This window comes from Acanthochromis polyacanthus, chromosome 12, assembly GCF_021347895.1.
Source record: "Acanthochromis polyacanthus isolate Apoly-LR-REF ecotype Palm Island chromosome 12, KAUST_Apoly_ChrSc, whole genome shotgun sequence".
In the NCBI taxonomy this organism is placed as follows: Eukaryota; Metazoa; Chordata; class Actinopteri; family Pomacentridae; genus Acanthochromis; species Acanthochromis polyacanthus.
In genome coordinates, this window is record NC_067124.1 from 40,495,944 (window position 1) to 40,518,058 (window position 22,115).

General features: G+C 41.5%; 3 protein-coding genes across 6 annotated transcripts in view; 2 read left to right on the forward strand and 1 right to left on the reverse strand.

The window, feature by feature from the left end:
* Positions 1-235: 235 nt before the first annotated feature.
* grwd1 (glutamate-rich WD repeat containing 1) lies at positions 236-11,690 on the forward strand. Its single transcript, XM_051956757.1, has 7 exons — positions 236-482; positions 2,037-2,154; positions 4,416-4,575; positions 5,728-5,938; positions 6,813-6,958; positions 9,516-9,707; positions 11,171-11,690. The coding sequence occupies exons 1-7, from the start codon at positions 278-280 to the stop codon at positions 11,477-11,479; spliced, it is 1,341 nt and encodes a 446-aa protein (XP_051812717.1). The 5' UTR covers positions 236-277; the 3' UTR covers positions 11,480-11,690.
* Positions 11,691-12,420: 730 nt separating this feature from the next.
* On the reverse strand, positions 12,421-16,026 carry cdc42ep5 (CDC42 effector protein (Rho GTPase binding) 5). The gene is made up of 2 exons (XM_022199702.2): positions 15,719-16,026; positions 12,421-13,979 (listed from the first exon to the last, which is right to left on the reverse strand). The coding sequence occupies exon 2, from the start codon at positions 13,975-13,977 to the stop codon at positions 13,177-13,179; it is 801 nt and encodes a 266-aa protein (XP_022055394.1). The 5' UTR covers positions 13,978-13,979; positions 15,719-16,026; the 3' UTR covers positions 12,421-13,176.
* Positions 16,027-21,001: 4,975 nt separating this feature from the next.
* leng8 (leukocyte receptor cluster (LRC) member 8) overlaps positions 21,002-22,115 on the forward strand; it is a 41,226-nt gene continuing 40,112 nt past the window's right edge. For 2 of the 4 annotated variants that reach the window (XM_051956745.1, XM_051956744.1), the window contains exon 1: positions 21,053-21,365. In XM_051956745.1, coding sequence (XP_051812705.1) covers positions 21,325-21,365 — 41 coding nt within the window. In that variant the 5' untranslated portion in view covers positions 21,053-21,324. Of the gene's footprint in view, positions 21,366-22,115 lie in introns of all 4 variants that reach the window. The other 2 variants (XM_051956742.1, XM_051956746.1) reach the window with 2 other exon arrangements.

The window sequence follows — 22,115 nt, forward strand, 5'->3', positions numbered from 1 at the left end:
TGGACGGGTCAATATATAATTGCTTGATTCAAAAGTCCCTCAATTATATATTGACCCACTGAGGCACTGAGCATGCGCAGAGGCCCCTCATACGAACATAATGGAGATCTGGATGTGAGATGATTCTTGGCAGCAGCAGCTGGAGGGGAAGGCTGGATTCCCGTAAACGGGGGGAGAGAGGGGTGAGAGAGAGAGGAAAGAGGGGAGACAGCAGGGGGAGGGTGGGAGGAGCTGGAACCACGTGGCCGGAAGTAACCAGACCCAGCTGAGATCCAAGATGTCGGCGCCCGAAGAGCGCACGCTGGCCGAGGAAGAGGAGGCGATGGACGCGGTGGGAAGCGACGAGGACGGAGGAGAGGACATGGAGGAGGAAGGAGAAGCCCAACGGAAGGTGTATGTACCCGGGATGGAGCCGCTGCAGCCCGGAGAGGAGCTGGAGATGGACCGGTCCGCCTACCGCATGTACCACGAGTGTCAGACAGGCGAGTGTCCCGAGGCTGGAGAGTACATTTAACCAACATTATCCACTAGTTTTAATGGTTTTAGGGGTAAAATGACTTCAGAAGATGGTTAAATAACCTTTAAAGAATATCCTAAATGCTACTGATAATCCTGTACAGTTAATATAAAGTCTAGATTTCAGTTTTAATGACGTCAACATTCAAAATAAAAGGTTCCAACAACACTCATCTAAATTATCTACAGGTTCTAATGGTTTTATAGAGAAAACAGTTTAATAAGATGTTCAAATAACCTGTAAATACTATTTAAAATGTATACTAATGATCCTGTGAAGATAATATAGTGTTTTAATAATGTCAACATTCAAAATAAAAGGTTCCAACAACACTGAATAGAAGTTCTAACGGTTTTATATGGAAAATGTTTTCATTAAATGTTTAAATAACCTTTAAATAATTTTTTTAATTTATATTAATGACACAAAATGACTCAGTGAGACAAATAATCATCATATAAAGACACAAAATGACCGAGAGACACACAAAATAATGACAAGTTGCAAAATGAGCACAAAAACACCTAAACTTGTCACAAACAGACTGAAAATTACAAAAAAATACAGAAAATGGACACAGAAAGGCCTAGCATGCCCTCAAACAGACTGAAAATGACAAAAGAAGAAACAAAATGAGCACAAAGACACAAAACAACCACAGAAAGACACAACATGATGATAAAAATGCACAAAATGAGTCAATGAGACAGATAATTATCTTATAAAGGCACAGAAAATAATGACAAAATCTAATATAATAAATTTAATAGATGTCTAAAAATATATAGTTTTTAGATTTACTAATTTTAAAATTCAAAAACAGGTTCTGACAACTTTCACCAACATTGTCTGCAAGTTTTAATGATTTTATACAGAAACTTTTTAATTAAATGTTTAAATAACCTTCAGAGAATATTTTAATTAAAACTAATGTTCCTGTAAAGTTAATATAATGTTCTAATGCCAACATTCAGACGATGTTCTACGACAGCAAAGTGAGAACGTTCTTAAACCAACAGCTAAAGAGATGTTTTCCAGATGTCGTTTATAAAACGTTCCCGTAATGTGAGATCCTGACAAAGGAGGAACATTCTGGCTGAAATGTTCTGAGGACGTTCTTGAGGAGCGCAACATTGAATTTTATATTTCCAAAATGTTCCGTGACAACAAAAGAGGACCGTTCTTAAAAGATGTTTTCCAGATGTTCGGGAACCTTCGGACGACTCAAACTATTTTTTCTGCAGAACGTGTTGTAACGTTCCAATAATGTGATGTATTTAAGGAGACGTTTTGTTGATGGAACGTTCTTCTAGAAAATCAGAGCAGAGCAACAAGTTCAGCATCACCATCGAACATTTTTAGAACGTTTTCTAAAGATCCTGATGTTGAAGAAGAACATTCTGGGAACTAAAACAGAACTTGTTGTTACATTTTAGCAGAACTTTCCAGAACCTCCTGGAGTCCATCAGTGATCAGATCGGTGTGACTCGGGTTCCTCATGTCTGGTTTCTTTCTTCAGGCGCTCCGTGTCTGAGCTTCGACGTTCTTCCAGATTCTGATGGATCCGGGAGGGAACGGTTCCCTCTGTCCATGCTGCTGTGTGCAGGAACCCAGGCTGACACCGCCCTGAAGAACAGGTAGAGAACCTCAGCAGCTCATTTCAACAGTTTTCAGGTCGCTAGAACATAAAGTGGGACGTTGTGGTTTCTGCAAAGCGAGGTCCTCACATGTTGGACATCACAGATAGAGCAGTTTACATGTGTGATCTATGACGTCATCTCTAAAGGTGCTTTAGATCTGTTCTGAACTGTATGTAACGGTGAGCCTCTGGTCCAAGAAAGGAGATGCAGGTGAAGCTGAGAAGAAGTCGACTGTTGAAGTCTCACAACACAGTAACTTTAAAACATAGATTCTGCATTTAAGCCAAACGTTAATGAAACTAATTAAGATGAAATTACAGCACAGACTGTCCTTTGTGGTTTCCTTTAATTAGGGCTGTAGCTGCTGATTAGTTTAATAATCGAGTATTTTATCGATTATTCTGCCGATTAATCAAGTAATCAGACTCCATGCTTGAAAATGGGAGCCAGCACCTGGTCTGAAGCTCCACAGGTACCTGATGTCCATGAGATGTAGAGACGTGTCAGCCCAGACGGTCCAACAATGTCCAGAACCTTCAGCATCTCAGGGAGGATCTCATCCACACCTGGAGCCACTAAGGAGCTCCTTAACTACCTCTGTGACCTCTGCCATGGATCTGGATGAAGATTCCCCACAGAGGACGTGTTTACTGGGTTCAGGAGTTCCTCAAAGAGCTCCTTCCACCACACAGACGGGGTTCTCCACCAGATGTTCTCAGGTCACCCTCACTACATGTTTGGGTTTACCAGGTCTGTCCGGCAGCTTTCCATCGATCCAGCTCACCTTCAGCTGGAGATCAGTTGGGCTGAAACCATTCCTCCACTTATTCCAGGAATTTGATTACTAAAATTCTCTGAATCGAGGCTTCGTTTAATGAGCTACACGGTGGACCACGGTGGACCCAGACTTCACTGGATACAAACCGGGTCCTTAAATTTGACGGGATGCTTCTGTTTTAACCAGCAGCTTTTCTATTGTTTATGGCAGGAGAACCAACCAGTCCACGGTGTAAACGGTCTAAACTAGCCATCAGTGAACTAAAACCAGATTATTTCTGCCTCAAATGCTTTCAGAAATACTTTTCTCTGAAGTGTTTTTGAAATAGAAGAGAAAGTTTATAGCCGAGCCTCTGTGTTTTATCCGACAAATCTGCCGGACTGCTGAAAGCGCGGTCATGTGACCTCTAGTGACCTCTAGTGACCTCTAGTGACCGCCCAGCATGGGTGTGATTTTCAGATGTGGTACATTTACATACGGGAACAACACATCCAGTGGACACGGAGCTTTACTGTGTGTTTTCTGTGAGTATTCAGGCAACGTGCCGGAATTCAGAAAAAAGAAAGAAGACAGGACTTCATTACCAACAGTTGATCTACCAGTGGAATGAGGGAAAACCAAACATGTATCAGTGGGAGTAGAGTGGGTGTCCAGGACGGTTATTTGTGTTGCACAGCGCTCACTTCCACTCCTGATGCTGTGACACACGTCCAGCGTGGAATCTGATTCCTCCATTAATCACCAGAATCATCAATAGATCCATTTTCTTTTTCTTCACTGTTAAAATCTTCTTCAAATCAGTTCAAGTTGTTGTTAAAGATGATGCACAAACCTTCACAACCACAGTTAGGGTCGTTTTAAAGAATATAAATCTATATGCAACAACTCAGAGTGGAATTCCACCTTAAGATGAATGGAGAAACCAACAGACTACCTTAACTGTTCATCTGGAGTTTGGTGTAACCTTCAGAAACCCAAACCCAGCAGGAAAGTTGTGTTTAGTCGATAAATGACGACATTTATGAGATGATTTTAGGATGCAGGCAGCTCGTATTCTGCAGACCTTTAAGCCTGTAGGAGTTCACAGCGGTGGAGCAGATGAAGTGTTTTTAAAAGTCATGTCTGGATTTTCCTAACAGGACGTCTGGAAGAAGAACATCCAAGCTTTGGCATCAGTTTACTTTCTGGTTCATGTTCTAATTTTAGTGTTTTTATGGTGATAAGAACCATTAATCTTAATGTTAGAACAGCTTTATCTCTGTCAGTGCATGTTGTTGTAAAAAAACCCAACAGTTCTCCATGTTTTCTATCAGCAGGGTGGATAAAAATCACAAACTAAACACATGAAGCAGCTCTTTGCTCTCTAAACATCACCCTTCTGTCTTTTCACTTTCTGTTTCGTTCTGACCTCTAAAGTCTCTTTAAACGGCCTCGTAAACTCAAAAAACCCAATAAAAGTCAAACATTATCCTGGTTTCAGACTTCTGGTCATGAGAATGCACAACCTCCACGGAACGGAGAAAGACAAGGAGGAGAGCAGCGATGAAGAGAGCGATGAAGACGAGGAGGAGGATGAAGATAAGAAGCCTCAGATGGAGCTGGCCATGACGCCTCATTATGGAGGCATCAACAGAGTCCGAGTACGTTCTCACACCGCTTTAACGCACAGAATAATGTCCTTTTATTCATAGGAGAGAGCTTTATACTATTATACACCCCCTGTCAAAAGTTTTGAGACACTTTCTCATTCAAATAAATAAGAATCTGTCTCAAAACTTTTGACAGGGGGTGTATATAATATTCTATCCATTGTGCATTTTAGACGATTTTCAAAGCCTTTTAAACAACTTTTAACTGTTTTTGGACAAACTTTAGGTAAATCTGGGCAATTCTGAGGCTTTTAGAGCAGAGGAGTTTTATCAAATGGTTTATCTCAAGTTTCAAAACTTTCTGACCAATTTTGAGTCCTTTTGGGCAATGTCTGAGATATTTTCATCAAGTTTCAAAGCCTTTTAGAAGTTTTTAATTAATTTTGGGCAAGTTTCAAGACATTTTTGGACAGAGTTGGATCTTTTGGAACAATTTTTGAATTTGTGTAATGAGTCAAAATGACTGGAATTGTGGCCGAAATGAGATAAAATGGTTTAAAATGCTTGGAAGCCTGTCTTAACTTAACCTAGAAATTGTTCTATAGTTCTTAAATTTCCCCAAATTACTGAGATTCTGCCCAAAAGGATTCAAAAAATTGTCCAAAATGACAAAAACTTTTCCAAACTGACTTGAAGTCTGTTCTAAATTGGCTAAAAAATGGTCTAAAATGCTTTGAAGCTCATTCAAAATGACTCAAAATATCCCCAAAGACTAGAAACCTGTCCAAATTGAGTAAAAACTGTTTAAAATGCTTTGAAAGGTGCACAAAATGACTTCAGAATCGTCCTAAATGACTCATAATTGTTGAATATAACTTAAATCCTGCCAAAATGAGTTAGAAACGGTTTAAAATGCTTTGAAAGCTGCACAAAAGGACTCAAAAATGGTCATAAAAACTTGATATTGCACTGGAAAATATTTAAACAGAAGGTTTGTTCATATTTCATTCACAGCCAGATTTATCCATTTAATTCCTAAAACCATGAAGAACATTAGTTTAGCTTCAGATTGTTGATTCCTGATGCCGAAAACTGAAGCTGTAGATGTTCTCAGTTTGTTTGGGAGCAAAAACAAGCTTTAAAACAAGCTCCTCGCTCACTTTTTAAATTAATTTTCGGTTCATTTTCCTCCCTGACCTGCAGGTGACTCGGCTCGGAGAGCGTTCGTTGGCTGCCGTCTGGTCGGAGAAAGGACAGGTGGAGATATTCGACCTCCGTCCTCAGCTGGAAGCCGTCCACAGCTCGGCTGCGATGGCGGCGTTCGTCAGCGAGCAGAAAGAAGCCTCGCCGTTGTTCAGCTTCTCAGGACACATGGCCGAGGGATTCGCTATCGACTGGTCTCCTAAAGTACCCGGTAGGTCAGATTAGACATCGACTGGTCAGAAAAATGTCCAGAATGTCTTAAAACGTGTCTAAGACGAGTACAAAACTGTCAAAAATTATTCAAAATTTCCCTGAATGACAGGAATCCTGTCCAGAATGACTCCAAAATTAGTTTTCAAATGGTCTAAAATGCTTTGAAACGCACCAAGAGTGACTCAAAAATTGCACAGAAATGTTCAAAATATCCCCAAATGACAAGAATCCTGTCTAAAATGAGTTGGCAACTACTTGAATGCTTTGAAACTCGTCCAAAATGAGTTGCAACTGCTTAAAATGCCTTGAAATGTGCACAAAATGACTTCAAAATTGTCCCAGATGTCTGAAAATATTTCTAGAATGAAGTAAAAACGGACTCCAAATTGTCTAACGGAGCTTAAATCCTGCCACAAATGAGGTAAAAGCGGTTTAAAATGCTTTGAAACTTGCACAAACTGACTCAAAAATGGTCCAGGAGCTAGAAAGTCCTGATTTCCTGCTGTCAGAGAGTTTTCTTCCTGAGGGGGGCGTGGCCAGCAGCAGCTCTTTGGTTTTCAGAGCAAAACAGAAAACAGTCCGACAGCCAGAAGACATCTGAGTTCTCTCTCCTTCATGTTGAGCTGCAGGACTTTAAAATGAACCACGGTGAACACAAATGGAGTACAAACACCCAGAAACTGTTTGGACTTTAAATTTGCTTTAAAAAAAAAAGCAAATTGTCAGAGTCTCCAAGTACTAAAATATTCCTGAATTCATTTTCAGCTCGTCTTTTTCAGAACCTTTGATTGAGTTAATTAAAAGCGGGGGTGTAGATGCGTCTCCTCTCAGCTGAAGTGTTTTAAAAAGTCGTTTCTGTTTTCTCCTAACAGGACGTCTGGTCAGCGGCGACTGTAAAAAGAACATCCACGTTTGGGAGCCCAGAGAAGGAGGAACGTCGTGGCAGATCGACCAGAGGCCCTTCAGCTCCCACAGCCAGTCGGTGGAGGACCTGCAGTGGTCGCCCACCGAGGCCACGGTTGGTGGTTTTTAAAGCTTAAATGCTCAGTGAAGCTCATTTGGAGAGTTGACAGACACTAATCAGATAAAACTGAGCTTAGACTGACTCCATGAAGAAGACTAGTCAAGTTCCAACGCATGTATTTACAAAAAAACGGCTTAATCTTCCTATAAAGTCCTCATTATCTCAGTAACTTGACTAATATTTGGCAAACCGCAATCCAACAGACTAAAGAAGCGATTTTTGGTGATAAAATGTGAATTTAGATCTCAATATTGATCAACTTTAAGTTATTTTACCTTTTTAGCCTCTCCAATGGAAGGACATTTCTCTATATTTTCATCTTTACCAGTTAATATATAGACTTAATTAAAAACTCCTTCATCTATGGCTGCTTTTAAGGTGGAATGTTGTTTTGCATCAAGCACAAGACCAAATGTTGGAGGGATTTAATGAAGACTTTCATCCTTTTGCAGCTCATTTAATTACAAAAACTGCTTAATCCATGTTATCTCAGTATTTTGACTAATATTTGGCAAACTATAAGCCAACAGACCAAAGAAGTCGTTTCTGGTCGTTAAATGTGTTGCAACCTGACTTTAGATCCCAGTATTGATTCACTGGAGGTCATTTTTTTGTGCAGTCATGACCCTTTCAAGCCAAACAAATGAAAGGATGTTCTGCTGCCGTTTAGTCTTTCCTGGTTAATATATGAACTAGATATAAAAGCTGTTTGATTCATGACTGCCGAAAGCTTTCAGTAACTTTTCAGGTGGAATAATTTCCCGCTTTAGTGCGTCAGTAGACGTCATGAAGTAATCAACACTCTTTAAATGTCAATACGGCGCTCCGACCGTCTGGCTTATTAGTTTTCTTGCTTCAAATAGTGATGTTTGGATCTTATAGTCCTTTAAAAATGTTTGAACTTTCTATTTGTGAGCTTTAATATGACTGGCAAACTAGATTATTGGGGTTGGGGTTACAGTCGGAGTTTGTTCGAGGGTCGGAGTTTGTTCGAGGGTCGGAGTTTGTTCGAGGGTCGGAGTTTGTTCGAGGGTCGGAGTTTGTTCGAGGGTCGGAGTTTGTTCGAGGGTCGGAGTTTGTTCGAGGGTCGGACTTGGTTCGAGGGTCGGACTTGGTTCGAGGGTCGGACTTGGTTCGAGGGTCGGACTTGGTTCGAGGGTCGGACTTGGTTCGAGGGTCGGAGTTTGTTCGAGGGTCGGAGTTTGTTCGAGGGTCGGAGTTTGTTCGAGGGTCGGAGTTTGTTCGAGGGTCGGACTTGGTTCGAGGGTCGGACTTGGTTCGAGGGTCGGACTTGGTTCGAGGGTCGGACTTGGTTCGAGGGTCGGACTTGGTTCGAGGGTTGGGTTTGGGTTTGGGGTTGATGGACTGGAATGGATGAACCAATGCTGACTTTAAAACACCTGCTGACACACCAACTATGAGCTATATTCTAAAATATGTCCTGAAGCTGCTGCCAAACTAGATCGAGGAATGTAGATGTTCGTTGTGCAGACTGACACCGGCTGCTGCTTCCAAGAAAGTTCTGTTTTCTTTATGTCAGACTCCTGGAACTCTTCAACACACTCAGTCTTTATTAAATTTGTCTTTTCAGTGAGAAAACAGAAAAGTTGCATGAAAGTCTCACTAAAACAAACTTATTTTATTTTTATTTTATTTTATTAGTTTATTTGAACAGGGACAGTGCACATTAATCAACATTTCTGTAAATGCACCAGTTTTAGCTATAAAGCTAGTTTCCAACTGTAGTCCCTGGGCAGATGAAAATGCCAGCAACAGCATAAAAAAATAAGCTTGGTTTGTTGGTTTGCAAAACAGTTAATTCATCTCCAACCTTCTGCTCCACCATCTCTGATGTACTTTAAACTTTTTTATTATAATCTGTAGATATTTAAAACGGTATCTGCAAAGGTTTAGCTTCAGATATTGAAGAGGTCCTTCTTTGTCATCTTTGGAAACTTGTCAAACCTGCTCGATCGGTTCTGAAATTTCAACCAAAATAACTTCCTTTGAATTGTTTTGATATTATTCATGATGAAGTATTCTATATGTTTGTATTATTGTGACCTGCAGCTACATGCAGTTCGGAAAATCTCACTAGTTCACTTCTGTTTTGTTATTAATTTATTTATTCTTGGTTAATGAGTTCAGAGATGGAACTTTTCAGGATGGCTTCAGTTTTTATTACATATTTCATATTTCATCTCCTCCATAATCAGAGATGACTGATCTATGGTCCAGTATTCCAGATTCTGGATCAATGACACGATGAGAAATAGGAGAGAAACTTTCATGTTTTTGTCTTCAGTAGTTCCTCAGATGTTGTTGTTCAAACACATTTAATGAGAGAATAAACCTGATGGAAGTGGATCAACGGGAACTAAAATTGATAAAAACTCTACATATTTGATAAAGGAAGCTAAAATTCCACCAATATTTTTATAAATATCCAGATTTATTGCTGTAGAATTGTCGGCTGATTGAGTAGTAGCTGATCATTTTGGATGGAATGATCCAAATCTTCAGATCTCTGAATGGGAACTTTCTCCTGCAGGTTTTTGCTTCTTGCTCGGTGGATCGGTCCATTCGTATCTGGGACATTCGAGCTCCGCCCAACTCCATGCTCTCGGCCGACGAAGCCCACTCGTCCGACATCAACGTGATCAGCTGGAACCGGACCGAACCATTCCTGCTGTCCGGGGGGGACGACGGGATCCTCAAAGTGTGGGACCTGCGACAGTTCAAGGTGGGAGGCGGCAGCGATTTGTCAGGAGTCATTTAATGATTGTGTTTCACTGAAAACATGAAGGATAATCCCAGAGCTCAGAGGTGTTTTCAGTGTGGGTTAAATCAAAGTAACCCGACATTAGGGCCACACAGAAAACAGTGTTTAGGGTTGGTAAAGTTACACCATCAGAGCCTGGTGAAGCCGCCCCACACAACGATTCCCCTGTGTTTGTACCTGTTGTTGTTACCGCCCTCCTAATGCAGGAATCCATGTTTAATTTACCCTTTAAAGGAGGAGTTTGGGCCTGTTTATCATGACGATCTTTAGTTTCCAATGACTCCAAGAACTAGGGTTGGAGTTTTTTAGGGTTTTTCACCCAACAGATTGTCATATTTCTAGAAGACCTTTAATAAAACATTGTTGATTGTTTTTAGTGGTAAAGATTCATGAGTTTCAAGGATTCCATCAGAGAAAATTCAGAGTTCTAGGAGGTGAGGCCTTTACCTCCAAGAACATCAAACCTACTGTCAAGCATGGTGGTGGCAGTATCATGCTGCAAACACACATCAAAAGAGGTAAATAAATGACTCAACCAAACTAGAATTCAAGTCAAGAGGAGGGTCAAAGATGAACCAGAATCTTTTGGATGGAAACTAAAAGCATCCAGTTGAGATGAAAATGGCCAAAGGACATTTAACCAAACATTAGCATCTCTGTTTGTACATTTTGGACCCAACAGATTTTGTCACATTTCCAGAAGATTATAATAAATCTATAAAAAAGAAGAAATTATCTTTTTTTGGTGATCAGTGACTCACAAGTTTTAATGATTCCATCAGAGAAAAGTCAGAGTTCTCAGAGGTGAGGCCTTTATCTCAGAAAATACCAAACCTACTGTCAAGCATGGTGGTGGCAGTATCATGCTACAAAGACATCAGAAGTGGTAAATAAATGCTTAGACTGAAATTCAGTTCAAGATGAGGATCAAAGATAAACCAGAAGCACAAAGCATGAAAATGGCCAAATATTAGTATTTCTGTTTGTATATTTCTGACCCAGCAGATTTTGTCATATTTACAGAAGACCTTTAATAAATCTATAAAAAAAAAAAAGATTGATTTTTGGTGACAGTTTCGATGATTCTATATTAGAAGATTCCGAGTTATAGGAGTCCCTGGAAACTCAAGACTGTCATGATATTCAGGTTTTACAAGAGTACAAACGTCTGTTTACAACTTTATATAGCACTCTGGATAATGTTGCATCTGATGATCAGCTGAATGCTGGCAGTCTTTTCTGACACACCTCATTCCTCTGCGACTTCAGTAATTATGCCCTTCACTTCTGAACACTTTATGGGGCTTCAGGATCTATAAACCGGCTCCTGGCAGCTCTGATGAACACACCTTGTGACTTCCAGGTTGAGTATTTCTCGGTAGCCTGAAGTCTTCTGAACGCGTGTCACTTCCTGTTTCCTGCAGAGCGGCCGACCGGTGGCCAACTTCAAGCAGCACAGCGCCCCCATCACGTCGGTGGAGTGGAACCCGGTGGACTCGAGTGTGTTCGCCGCCTCGGGGGCGGACGACGTGGTCAGCCAATGGGATCTGTCCGTGGAGTCATGTGACGCGGGCGCCCGGGTAGAGGGGGTGAAGGATCTGCCCCCTCAGCTGCTCTTCCTGCACCAGGGGCAGTCGGAGATCAAGGAGGTCCACTGGCACCCTCAGATCCCCGGCGTCCTGGTGTCCACGGCGCTGTCCGGCTTCAACGTCTTCAGAACCATCTCCGTGTAGAAGGCGTGTTCTCAGCGACACGTTTAACGAGCGGCTTGTAATAATGTACAGAACTTTGCTATGTGAGTAGCAACTCTTATTTTGGACGTTTATTTGCTGGCAGCGCCGCCACATGTTGCTCCTATTGAACTCTGGGTCTGTGTGTTTTACACATGTGTGAACTATTTTAGGCATTTCCTGTTTTACGCTGAAAATAAAATGTTTAAAGTCACAGTTCGGTTGGCTTCAGCTGAATTACTGTTTGAAAGACGGAGGGTGGACCGCCGGGTTTGGCTTTTACTGCTAAAGGAGAGCACAGAATCGATTTACTTCAACACATGATGAGATAAAAGTCTGTTACTCTGTATGTAATAGAAGCTCTAGAGTTTGATCTGCATTAATACACAAAACACAGCATCACCAGCATGCAGCTGGTTTTAAGACACCGAGGGACGTTTTCACCATCCAGAGACAATCCAAAAATAATCAGCAGATCAAATATTACTGGAAATAATTGTTGGTTGTTAGTCTAAAGATGCCAAAAATACAGATTTAATAGTAGTTAATCCTCTTGGATTTCCCCTAAAATCACGTGTTACCTCAAACAAACCACAACAAAAGTCCAATCGGAGGTGGACTGAACGTGACTTTTGAAATTGTTGATTATTTCTGGATGAATCGATCAGCTGTTGTGTCTTTAAAATGGTGAAAAATGTGGATCAGAGTTTCCTCAAAAGTCTTCTTTTGTCCAAAGATCTTCAGTTTACTGTCAGAGGAAAGAAACCTGTGAAATGCTGTGGAATTAGGAATTGGTGAACATGACGTGGGAGAATGTTTGAAGCTCCTTAATGTTCAGGTTTGACACTTAAAACACTTTAATCAAACAGCTGACATATATTATAACAAGCAGGAAGTGATTTCCGGACCTTCAGACCAAAAATAAAGTAAGTCAAGGCTGGGTCGTCTTTTAAAATCCCAATAATTACTTTATTGTTTTCACTGTAATCCGTATTAAACCACAGGTTAACAAACCAGCATTTCAACAGACGAAGGTAATGGCCTCTCCCTTTTACAGCATTATCAAATAAAATACTTAAAAAAGGCGTTATACAAGCAGGAAGCATGTACAAAAATACACCACCGCTCCTGATCCCACCTTTAAATCCATGATTGTCGCAGCGTTTCGGCCCCGCAGCCCCAACAACAGCTTTGGTGAGTTTAAAACATGTAAAAACATCTGAGCTCAGGTTTGGTTTGAAGCAGTGGAACTCACATTTTCAGATCTGGAATGTGACAAATTCACAGTAATTCAATGAAGACGCTGTCGGCGGGGAGAAGACTGTAATAAACATGCAGAAATAAGTAGAAGGCACTGATAATGGATGAGGTGAGCCCTCCTTTAGGCACGATACGGTAAAGTTCAACAACACAGCAGCGACTGTGAGGATTACGGAAAGAATTAACAAAGCAAACATCTTTCATTCAGCCTGAACCAACGTTTGGTAGCTTCCAGGTCAACAAAACGGATCAAAGTGCTACAAACATTTCACTGTAACAGCCGGAACGGATTCAGAAAGTCTTTATAATCTGCCACCCTTGTAGGTAAAAACAAGAAAATGTCTTTTCCAGTTGAGCAACATCGTCTTAGCGGTTTAGATCCAGTTCAGATCCTTCTGCCTCCCATCGGTGCTGAAATGATAAACAGTGTTTCTGGTCTCTTAAAGGCCGATTTCGTCGTCAAACTCGTCTTCGAACGTGTATCCTCGTCCCGCGTCCTCGTCGTCCTCTGAGTCTGAGTCTGAATGGCGGCTGTTCACCCTCCTCCTGTCCAGCGGCGTCACGCCTTCGTACTCGGAGCCCTGAGAGGACGACGGACTCGGCGGTGTGTCGACTTTGTACCCAGTGAACTCGGGTTCTGCTCGGTTCTCCGGACTCGTCGGGGTTTCGCACGTCAGCTGATCGTCGTCCTGGAAGTCGAAGCTCTGGCCTTCCTCCTCCTCGGATGCCTGTCGGATGATCTCCTCGCGTTTGTCGCTGAACCTCACCTTCGGCCGGAGCCCCTTGGGTTTGACGCCGTCCGGTATCCGTCCGTCTCCCGCCTGGTCCCCCTCCAGGTTCTTCCCGTTCAGCTGGTTCTGCAGGTTCACCTCCACGGCCGCCTTCGGACTGAACACGTCCTCCTCGTTGGAGTCCAGGCCCAGACCGTCCATCACCCCCAGCACGTCCCCCAGCATGGATGGGCCCAGGTCCAGGTCCAGGTCCATGGTGAAGGAGGACACGGACTCGGAGTGCTGCAGCTCACCGTGGTTGACGGAGGCTTCGGGTTCTGCAGCCGGTGCAATGCCTGGACTCCCCGGGTCGGCGCCGGCAGATCCAGGTCCCAGGGTGGACAGGAAGGAGGTGTCCCCGAAGGCGTCGCCTCCCCGGCCGATGTGCATCGTGTGGCGGAAGTCTCCCAGCGGGGCGGAGATCATGGTGGGGTCGAGCCGAGGCGCCCGGGAGGACTTATGGAGGGGCATGACTGTGGAGAAACCAGAAGAAGAGATATCTATCAATCAATCAATCAATCAATCAAAGATATATAGAGATATGGCGCTTTTCCACTCGGCTCAACTCTACTTGGTCTGTGAGGTTTTCCATTGGATGGTCGTACCTGGTACCAGCTACTGTTTTAGTACCTACTCAGCCGGGGTTCCCAGCAAGCTGATTGGAGCTGATAATGTGCAGGACGTCTCCAGAGTGCAGGCCACTGATTGGACAGGGAGTTACAACACACCAGACCTGTACCGTGGGCGAATGATGAGGTTGAGACTTTTCTGTCTTTGGTGGTGGACCAAAGAACACAGAGGCAGCAGGACGGGAAAAGTTTATCAGGAGGTCTCTGAGCGGACGGCCACCCATGGATACAGCAGGACAATAAAGCAGTGTCGGGAGAACCAAGGTCCATCAAGAACCACAACGGCCAGAGTGGGTCAAACTGGAGGTGTTGGAAGTGGTTTAGCCAAATGGACGCCATTTAAGGGCACCGACCGGCGAGCAACGGGAGGGAGAGTGGCTTCATTCTAGACCATGTTGGAGGACGAGGAGTGTTTGTGACTCCACCCACAACGAGGTGGTGCTCAACTGTAACGGAAAACGACCTAAACCGAGTCGAGTTAAGTCGAGCTGAGCCGAGTAGGTGCTGGTGGAAAAGCGCCTTCAGAGAGCAGCTCCTGAAACATCCAACGTGTTGAGCAATCATGTGGGAAACCAATGCGCTCTGCTGCGGCTCTGAAGGCCATGCTGAGACTTGTACTTGAAGCTCTCTGTGCAACGTTAGCACATACTTTTCTCTGGCCTGAGGGCGGGATGGAGACACAAACAAGACTGTAACCTTCTGCACAAACTCATCTATGGTTTCAAAGCTGATGCTGTCTGTTAATTAGTGCAGAAAGTGATCCTGGTGGAGAGCACATCTTTAATTAATCATTAATACAGCAGCTAACTATAACCCACATGTTAGCTAATGTCATAAATCCGGTTAATAAGAGTCCTAACTATAAAAGAGAGTAAGTGATTAAAGCATTAAAGCAACATTTTTACTGTCTTAAATTATTCAAACCCATTGAAATTCTTATATTTTTTCAAGAAAATTCTCTTTCCCATGTCAAATTTAGATTCAAAGTGAATTTTTATTTGACCAACAGGTTTCTTCTGACTAGAAATTACATAAATAAGTAAGGAAACACACTAAAACATGGTAATAGAGGCATTAGTGATGATTTTTACCTGTTTAACTGATTTTTTTTTTACATTTTTACTGCTGAAAATGATTCAAACTCATGGAAATTCTCACATATTTTAGAGAAAATGCTCATTTCCATTACAAATTTAGATTTAAAGTGAATTTTTAGGTGACCAACAGGTTTCTTCTGACTAGAAATGACATAAACACGTAAGAAAACACACTAAAACATGGTGTTCCAGATGTTAAGGATGATTTTTACCTGTCTAACTGTATTTTTCTTACATTTTTACTGTCGAAATGATTCAAACTCGTTGAAATTCGCAAAAATTTTAGAGAAAATGCTAACTATAACCCACATATAGCCTAATGTCATAAACCTAGACTCCAAACTATAAAAGACAGTTAATGATTAAAGCAGGATTGGTAGCTGGAGTGAGTGTGAGCAGGGAGGGGGCTACAGGCCGGACCAGCCCTCCACGGCCACCGGAACCCCAGACTAACCCACAAACCGGTAATAATAACCGCTAACTAACCTTAACTAGTCGTCCTGAGGGGTAGAACTGTTAGAGGAGCGTCCGGGTCTCAGTTAAAGCTTCTTATCTCCAGATGTTCCCGTGCGCCACCGAGCAGCCAAACTTTGGAAAAAGTCGCTTCAGCGCGTAAAACTTCTTCTTCTTCTGCGTCTCCGAGGTCCGACTTTCTCATCTGGCGTCTGGCTTTCGCTTCTCCCCTCAGCTTTTTCCCCTCTCTCTCACTCCTTTTTCCCTCTCACTCCCTTTTCTCGCCGTCCGTCGGTCGCCTGAACGTGAATTTTCTTTTTTCCAAAGGGATGGGCTCCGACTGAGGAAGTGACGCGTAAAGCGGAGAGAGCGCAGAGCCAGAGGAGCTCCGACACGATTCCAGCGGCCCCGAGCCCACAAATCATCCATATGGAGACAGAAAATAGCACTCATAGTGGATTTTGTTTATTTGTTACAGTTAGAAATGACACAAAGAAGTAAAGAACCCCACTAAAACATGGTGTCAGAGACGTTAATGATCAGTTTCACCCGTTTCGCTCTGTGTTATGTTTGCATTTTTACTGTCCTAACATCTGGAACACCGTGTTTTAGAGTGTTTTTTTTCACTTTGTCATTTCCAGCCAGAACAAACCTATTGGTCAAATTAAAAAAAAAATCACAAAAAATCTAAACTCGACATGGAAAGAGGATTTTCTTGAAACATTGTAAGAATTTTACTGCGTTTTTATCATTTAAGACAGTAAAAATGTAAAAGCATACAGAAAAAACTCCATTATCAGCATCTGGAACAAAATGTTTTAGTGTTTTTTTCCACTTCTGTGTCATTTCCAGTCAGAACAAACCTGTTAGTCACACTTTTTTTTGTCATTTTAGACAGTGAAAATGTAAAAAAAAAAAATAAATAACAGAGATAAACTGGTAAAATCCATCTCTAATGTCTCTAACACTGTGCTTTACTGTGTTTTCTTACTTCAAAATGTAAATCTGACATAAAAAGGAACATTTCCTCTCAAATGTGTGAGAATATCAATGAGTGTTTAGAATTTAATGATTAGTTTTACCTATTTAATTGTGGGGTTTTTTTACATTTTGCTGTCTTAAATGATAAAAACTCCTTGAAATTCTTAGTTTTTTTTTTAGAAAATGCTCCTTCCCATGTCAATTTTAGATTTTTTGTGAATTTTTATGTGAGCAGCAGGTTTCTTCTGGCTGGAAATGACATAAACAAGTAAGGAAACACACTAAAATCCCGTGTTAGATACGATAATGATGAGTTTTAGCTGTTTTACTCTGTGTATTTTTATATTTTTACTGTGGAAAATGATTCAAAGTCATTGAAATTCTTACAGTTTTTCAAGAAAATGCTCCTTGTGTCCATTTTTTCTTTATAGTGAATTTTTATGTGACCAACGGGTTTCTTCTGACTAGAAATTACAAAAACAGGTGAGAAAACACACTAAAACATGGCCACGGTCTCTTCAGGAATGAAGTTAAACCTCTTTTTTTTTCTGCTCCTCGTCGTTGACACTGGCGTCATATTTTTACATGAGTAGCTCTCCTACATCATCAGGCAGGAATCTTCTTTCTTTCAGGGTTTCTGTGTCATCCAGGTAACAATGCGGTGACTCAGATCTGCTCATGTCTGAGCGATGATGCAGCCGACGACAACAACGGGGACAAATCATTCATTCAGCCTGAGAAATGAGCTGCAAGTGGCTCTAAATGTGGAGCTTTACTGAGCTCAACGTCGTGAAATCAGACAGAATGATGCAATGTGAGGTTATTTTTTACTGTTGTCGGTCTGAGGAAATCACTTCTTCATGTTTACGGTGTTTACTGTGTGTGAGAAACAACAGGAAGATCTGTGTTTAGCAGAAATATCAAATTCATCTTAGTCCAGGTTTCACATTCAGTCCAGTTTGATCTCCAGTAAAACCAGAACATAAGAACCCAGAAATACCCACAACTCCTCATGGTTCCTAATGTTCACATTTAAGGAATTATCTTTTTACTGAACATGAACAACCTGAAATTTATGAAGAAAAATAAGTTCAGTTTCATCACCATTCATCCTCAGTTTATCATTTCCTCATTAAACTTCCAGATCACAGAGTGTCTACAAAGGAACACAACATTTAGTCACCTGGACCTGAACCATGGAGGATTTACTGTAAAAAAGACAAAAAACAAAACAAAAACAAGACAAAATATTATAGAAACGAGACACAAAATGACAAAAACTACGCAAAATATGACAAGAATTGGTCACAAAATGACAAAAAGAGACAAAATATTACAAAAAAGAGAAACAAAATAACAAAAACAAGACATAAAATCACAAAAATGAGACATAAAATCACAAAAATGAGACAAAAATCACAAAAATGAGACAAAAATGACAAAAACGAGACAAAAATTTGATAAAAGTTACAAAGCGACAATAAAATAGACAAACGAGACCAAAAAATGACAAAAGCGAGAAACAATGAAAAAACTACACAAAATATGACAAAAACTGGTCACAAAATGATAAAAAGAGACAAAATATTACAAAAATGAGAAACAAAATAACAAAAACGAGACTGATAATCACAAAAACTAGACAATAACAAAAACTAGACACAAAGTAACAAAAATGAGACACAAAATCAGAAAAACGAGACAAAAATTTGAAAAAAGTTACAAAGCGACAACGAACGAGACCCATGGGGACAACCGAGGAGGTGTGGCTAGACGAGCGTAGAGTCCTGGCAGGTTGGTAAATTGCCAACAGCTCTGAGATGTGTGTGTGTGTGTGTGTGTGTGGGGGGGGGGGCATGCCCATTTATGGCCATAAACACGAACAACAGGACCTTGTACTGGACTCTAAAGCTCACCGGAAGCCAGTGGAGCGCTTGAAGGACCGGGGTGATGTGTGAGTATTTTGAGGAGTTGGAGATGAGACGTGCTGTTGTGTTTTGAACCAACTGAAGTTTATGGAGGAGCGAGTGATTAAGTCCAGCGTAAAGGGCATTACAATAATCAAGCCTTGAGCTGATGAAAGCGTGAGCAGCCTTTTCCAAATCTGCCCGGGACAGAAACGGTTTAACTCTGCTCAGGAGCCTTAGTTGGAAAAAGCTCGCCCTTACAACTGAACTAATTTTGTTTTATCTCCTGTTTTTCTCATTTTGTGTCTCATTTTGTTTATCATTTCTTTTATTTTGTGTCTTTCTTTTGTCGTTTTGTCTGGATTCTGTCACTTTGTGTCTTGTTTTTCACATTTTCTGTTTCTGTGTCACATATCCTGTCATACATGTATCCAAATGTGTGTTGTGTTTTCCTTGCTTTCCCACCCCTCCCTCTCCTCCCATCCCTCCCCCTTGCCCTCCTCTGTCCTTCTCAACCCCCCCGGCCAGCAGGCAGATGGGTCCCCCCTATATAGAGCCGGGTTCTGCTCGAGGTTTCTTCCCTGTTAAAAGGGTGTTTTCCTGCCACTGTCTCCTTTGGGCTGCTCTGGGGGTCAGGCATATGGGTTCTGTAAAGCGTCTTGAGACGATTTGACTGTAATTGATGCTATATAAATAAAATTGAATTGAACTACCACATGTTATGATCCAACCTCTAGGGGTTGGCTGGATGCAACAAAACACCAGGTGTTATTGGTTTAGGTAAGGGATTTATTGCTTAGTAGCAAAGGAACATAAAAGCGACAATAAAACACAAGACTGGTGGGTGTTGCTAAAACCAAGAACAGAATAAAACATAACGAGGGCTAACAGAGTTTGTCACTATGCTAACACAAAGAAAACAACTAAACTCCCTAGCCAAACCGAACTACAGGAGCAACGCCCACCACCAGGAACAAAAACAAATACAAAGGGTGTACAAACGAACCAAACAAAACTGGTGCCTCACACTCACTGATTTCACAGTTCACAAAGACTCTAACACAGAATGGCTTCTTCCTAAAGTGGCAGGCTGCTAATTGGAGCCTCAGTCTCCACTTGACAGTAGGCTCCACACCAAGATAGCAGCTGCCAACAGAAACCCAGAGTGTCAGCAGAACCCACCAGGAGTATCTACCAACCGAAGTGTATGCGGTACCCTCCAACCCACCACCGTACCTGCAGACCGAAACACATTGAAGTACAAACAAAGTTCACACACAGAGAGGCACCAGGGTGGACTGGTCAAAGTACCAGCCACCAAACTAATGGCATGGTGGCAGCTATACAGGGAGCAGGTGTGGTGCCTGGCTGCCTCTGATTGGTCCGAGGAGGAGGAGCTGGAGGGTGGCCCAATCAGGAAGGTCGAAGGGCGGGGAGAACCAGACTGCAGTGCAGGTTGTCATCAGCTTTTTTTTTTTTCCTTTTATTGAAAATAAGAGCAATACACTAAACAATACAATGGAAAGAAAACAAAAAAAAATCACAAAACACATACAAGACATTCATTCACAGCATCACTCACAACACCCCCCCCCTCCATCCCCCACGCACAATATTTAGGTTGCAGTATCATTACAGACAGCATATAACAATTCATTACCATTTGTAACAGTGCAGAACATAAACAGTAAATCACAGAGTCATATTAGGACAGTATCTTTTAAAAAGCCCATGGGTTTTAACAGCTTTTTTTGTGGTGAACCTGTCGAATCACATTCACATATTGTTTTACTTCATTACAGAATTTATTCCATTTTCATCAGCTGGAATGGCTGGCAGCTGGGGTTCCAAAGACTCTGTAATAACCACAGCTGAACCCACACACAAACCTCTCCCACACAAAGGCCCAACAGGACACCACCCCAAAACAAAACGGCACACCAGCACCGTGGCCGTAACACCATATGTAAACAAACAACTGAACAGCAGCTGTTAAAAACATGACACACATTTGATGTATTTCAAATTAAAACAAAAATCTATTTTTTAATCTAATTAAATGCAGTTAAAAATAGAGGGATTTTACTGTTAAATATTGTAAAATAATGAATTACTCTCAATTTTGATGTTCACATTGTTTATAGCTTTTTTATTTTGTATGTTTGTTTGTTTACATTTAACCTGTAAAGTTATGCTCTTTTTTCCTGAGATTTGACTAGTAGCCATTTGTAACAAAACAGAAAAAAATCTGTAAATAATAGTATTTTTTTTTATTAAAGCTAAAATTTGTCAAAAGATTTTTTTTTTTTTTACTTTCCAATGTTTCTTTCTTCCTGTCAGACCAACTTCCGGGCGGAAACACCCAAGAGGAGAAGACAGTGACGTCACTGACTTGGCTGCTGGTATCATTGATCTGCCATTTTGTATTTCCACAGTCCGGTCAGAAAGAAGCCGACCGTTGGCAAAGAAGAATAAACAAATATGCGAGTTTAGACGGTGTTTTTTTTTTTTTTTTTTTAATACAGCATTGCTTTAAAGTGCATTAAAGTGTGATTTCTGTGTTTAGGTAGCGGAGTCAGAGTCAGAGAAATTTATTGTCATTGCACACTTTAGTATACAACGAAATTGCATTTGAGCCGCCCAACTCACTCACTGTTTCCTGCCCGGTTTGTTGGAGAGCTAACGACGTTAGCCGGCTAGCCCTGCTAGCTTAGCGTTAGCTTTCTGACGCTAACTGAAATCTGTAGCGAAATGGCAGCCAACACGACACAAGCAGCCCCTACAACTAACTGGTAAGTCACACCTTTTGACCAGCTGGCGGATGGAGCACTACATTGTTAGCCTGCGTAATGTCAGTTGTGGGTAGTTTTCACGTAATCTGAAGTTAGCGTTGGTGGTGATATTAGCTCAGTTTAGATTGTTGACAGTGTTAGCATGCTAACATTAGCCTCGTACAGTCGATTAGCAGGAAGATAACCCCATTAGTTCTTTATATTCTTCAAAGTATATTAACATCACGTTCGAACTACAGTTTGTTTTATTTGGCTGATTCTGATATTATCTTAACGTTAGCCCTAACTAGGACTTCATTATTCTGGAAGAAATAACTGACAATGCGGCATTTTGTTTTGGTAGTTTTTTTTCTGGAAAATACAGGAATTTTCAGCCTAATGTTCTGTGTTTGTACATAAACGATCATTGTGGAGTGATTGTGATGAGTTCTGAAAGGAAGTGTGCTTGTATAGAAATCAACAGAGCTGAACAGGGACATTGTGAGCCGCAACCTGCCAGCTTTTGAAACCTGAAAAGCCTAGTAGCCAGCCGGGGTCCAGGGGCCGCAGGCCCTGGTAGGTCCAGGACAAAGTCCCGGTGGAGGGTTCAGGGGGGCGAAGCCCCCCGACGCCAAATGATTTTTAGCATTAAATCAACTTAGAATGTGGCAAAGAATCATGTTTCCATGTTACTTAAACTGTCAATTCATAAATGCTGATGGAAAAGATCAAGGACAAACTTAATAATATATAGTCTTTCAGAATGTTCCT

Excerpts from the sequence above, each read along its gene's own strand:
- grwd1 (XM_051956757.1), top strand. The coding sequence starts at position 278 with ATGTCGGCGCCCGAAGAGCGCACGCTGGCCGAGGAAGAGGAGGCGATG. Across the intron at positions 483-2,036 it reads GTACCACGAGTGTCAGACAG|GCGCTCCGTGTCTGAGCTTC; the intron begins GCGAGTGTCCCG and ends TTCTTTCTTCAG. Across the intron at positions 5,939-6,812 it reads CTGGTCTCCTAAAGTACCCG|GACGTCTGGTCAGCGGCGAC; the intron begins GTAGGTCAGATT and ends TTCTCCTAACAG.
- cdc42ep5 (XM_022199702.2), bottom strand. The coding sequence starts at position 13,977 with ATGCCCCTCCATAAGTCCTCCCGGGCGCCTCGGCTCGACCCCACCATG.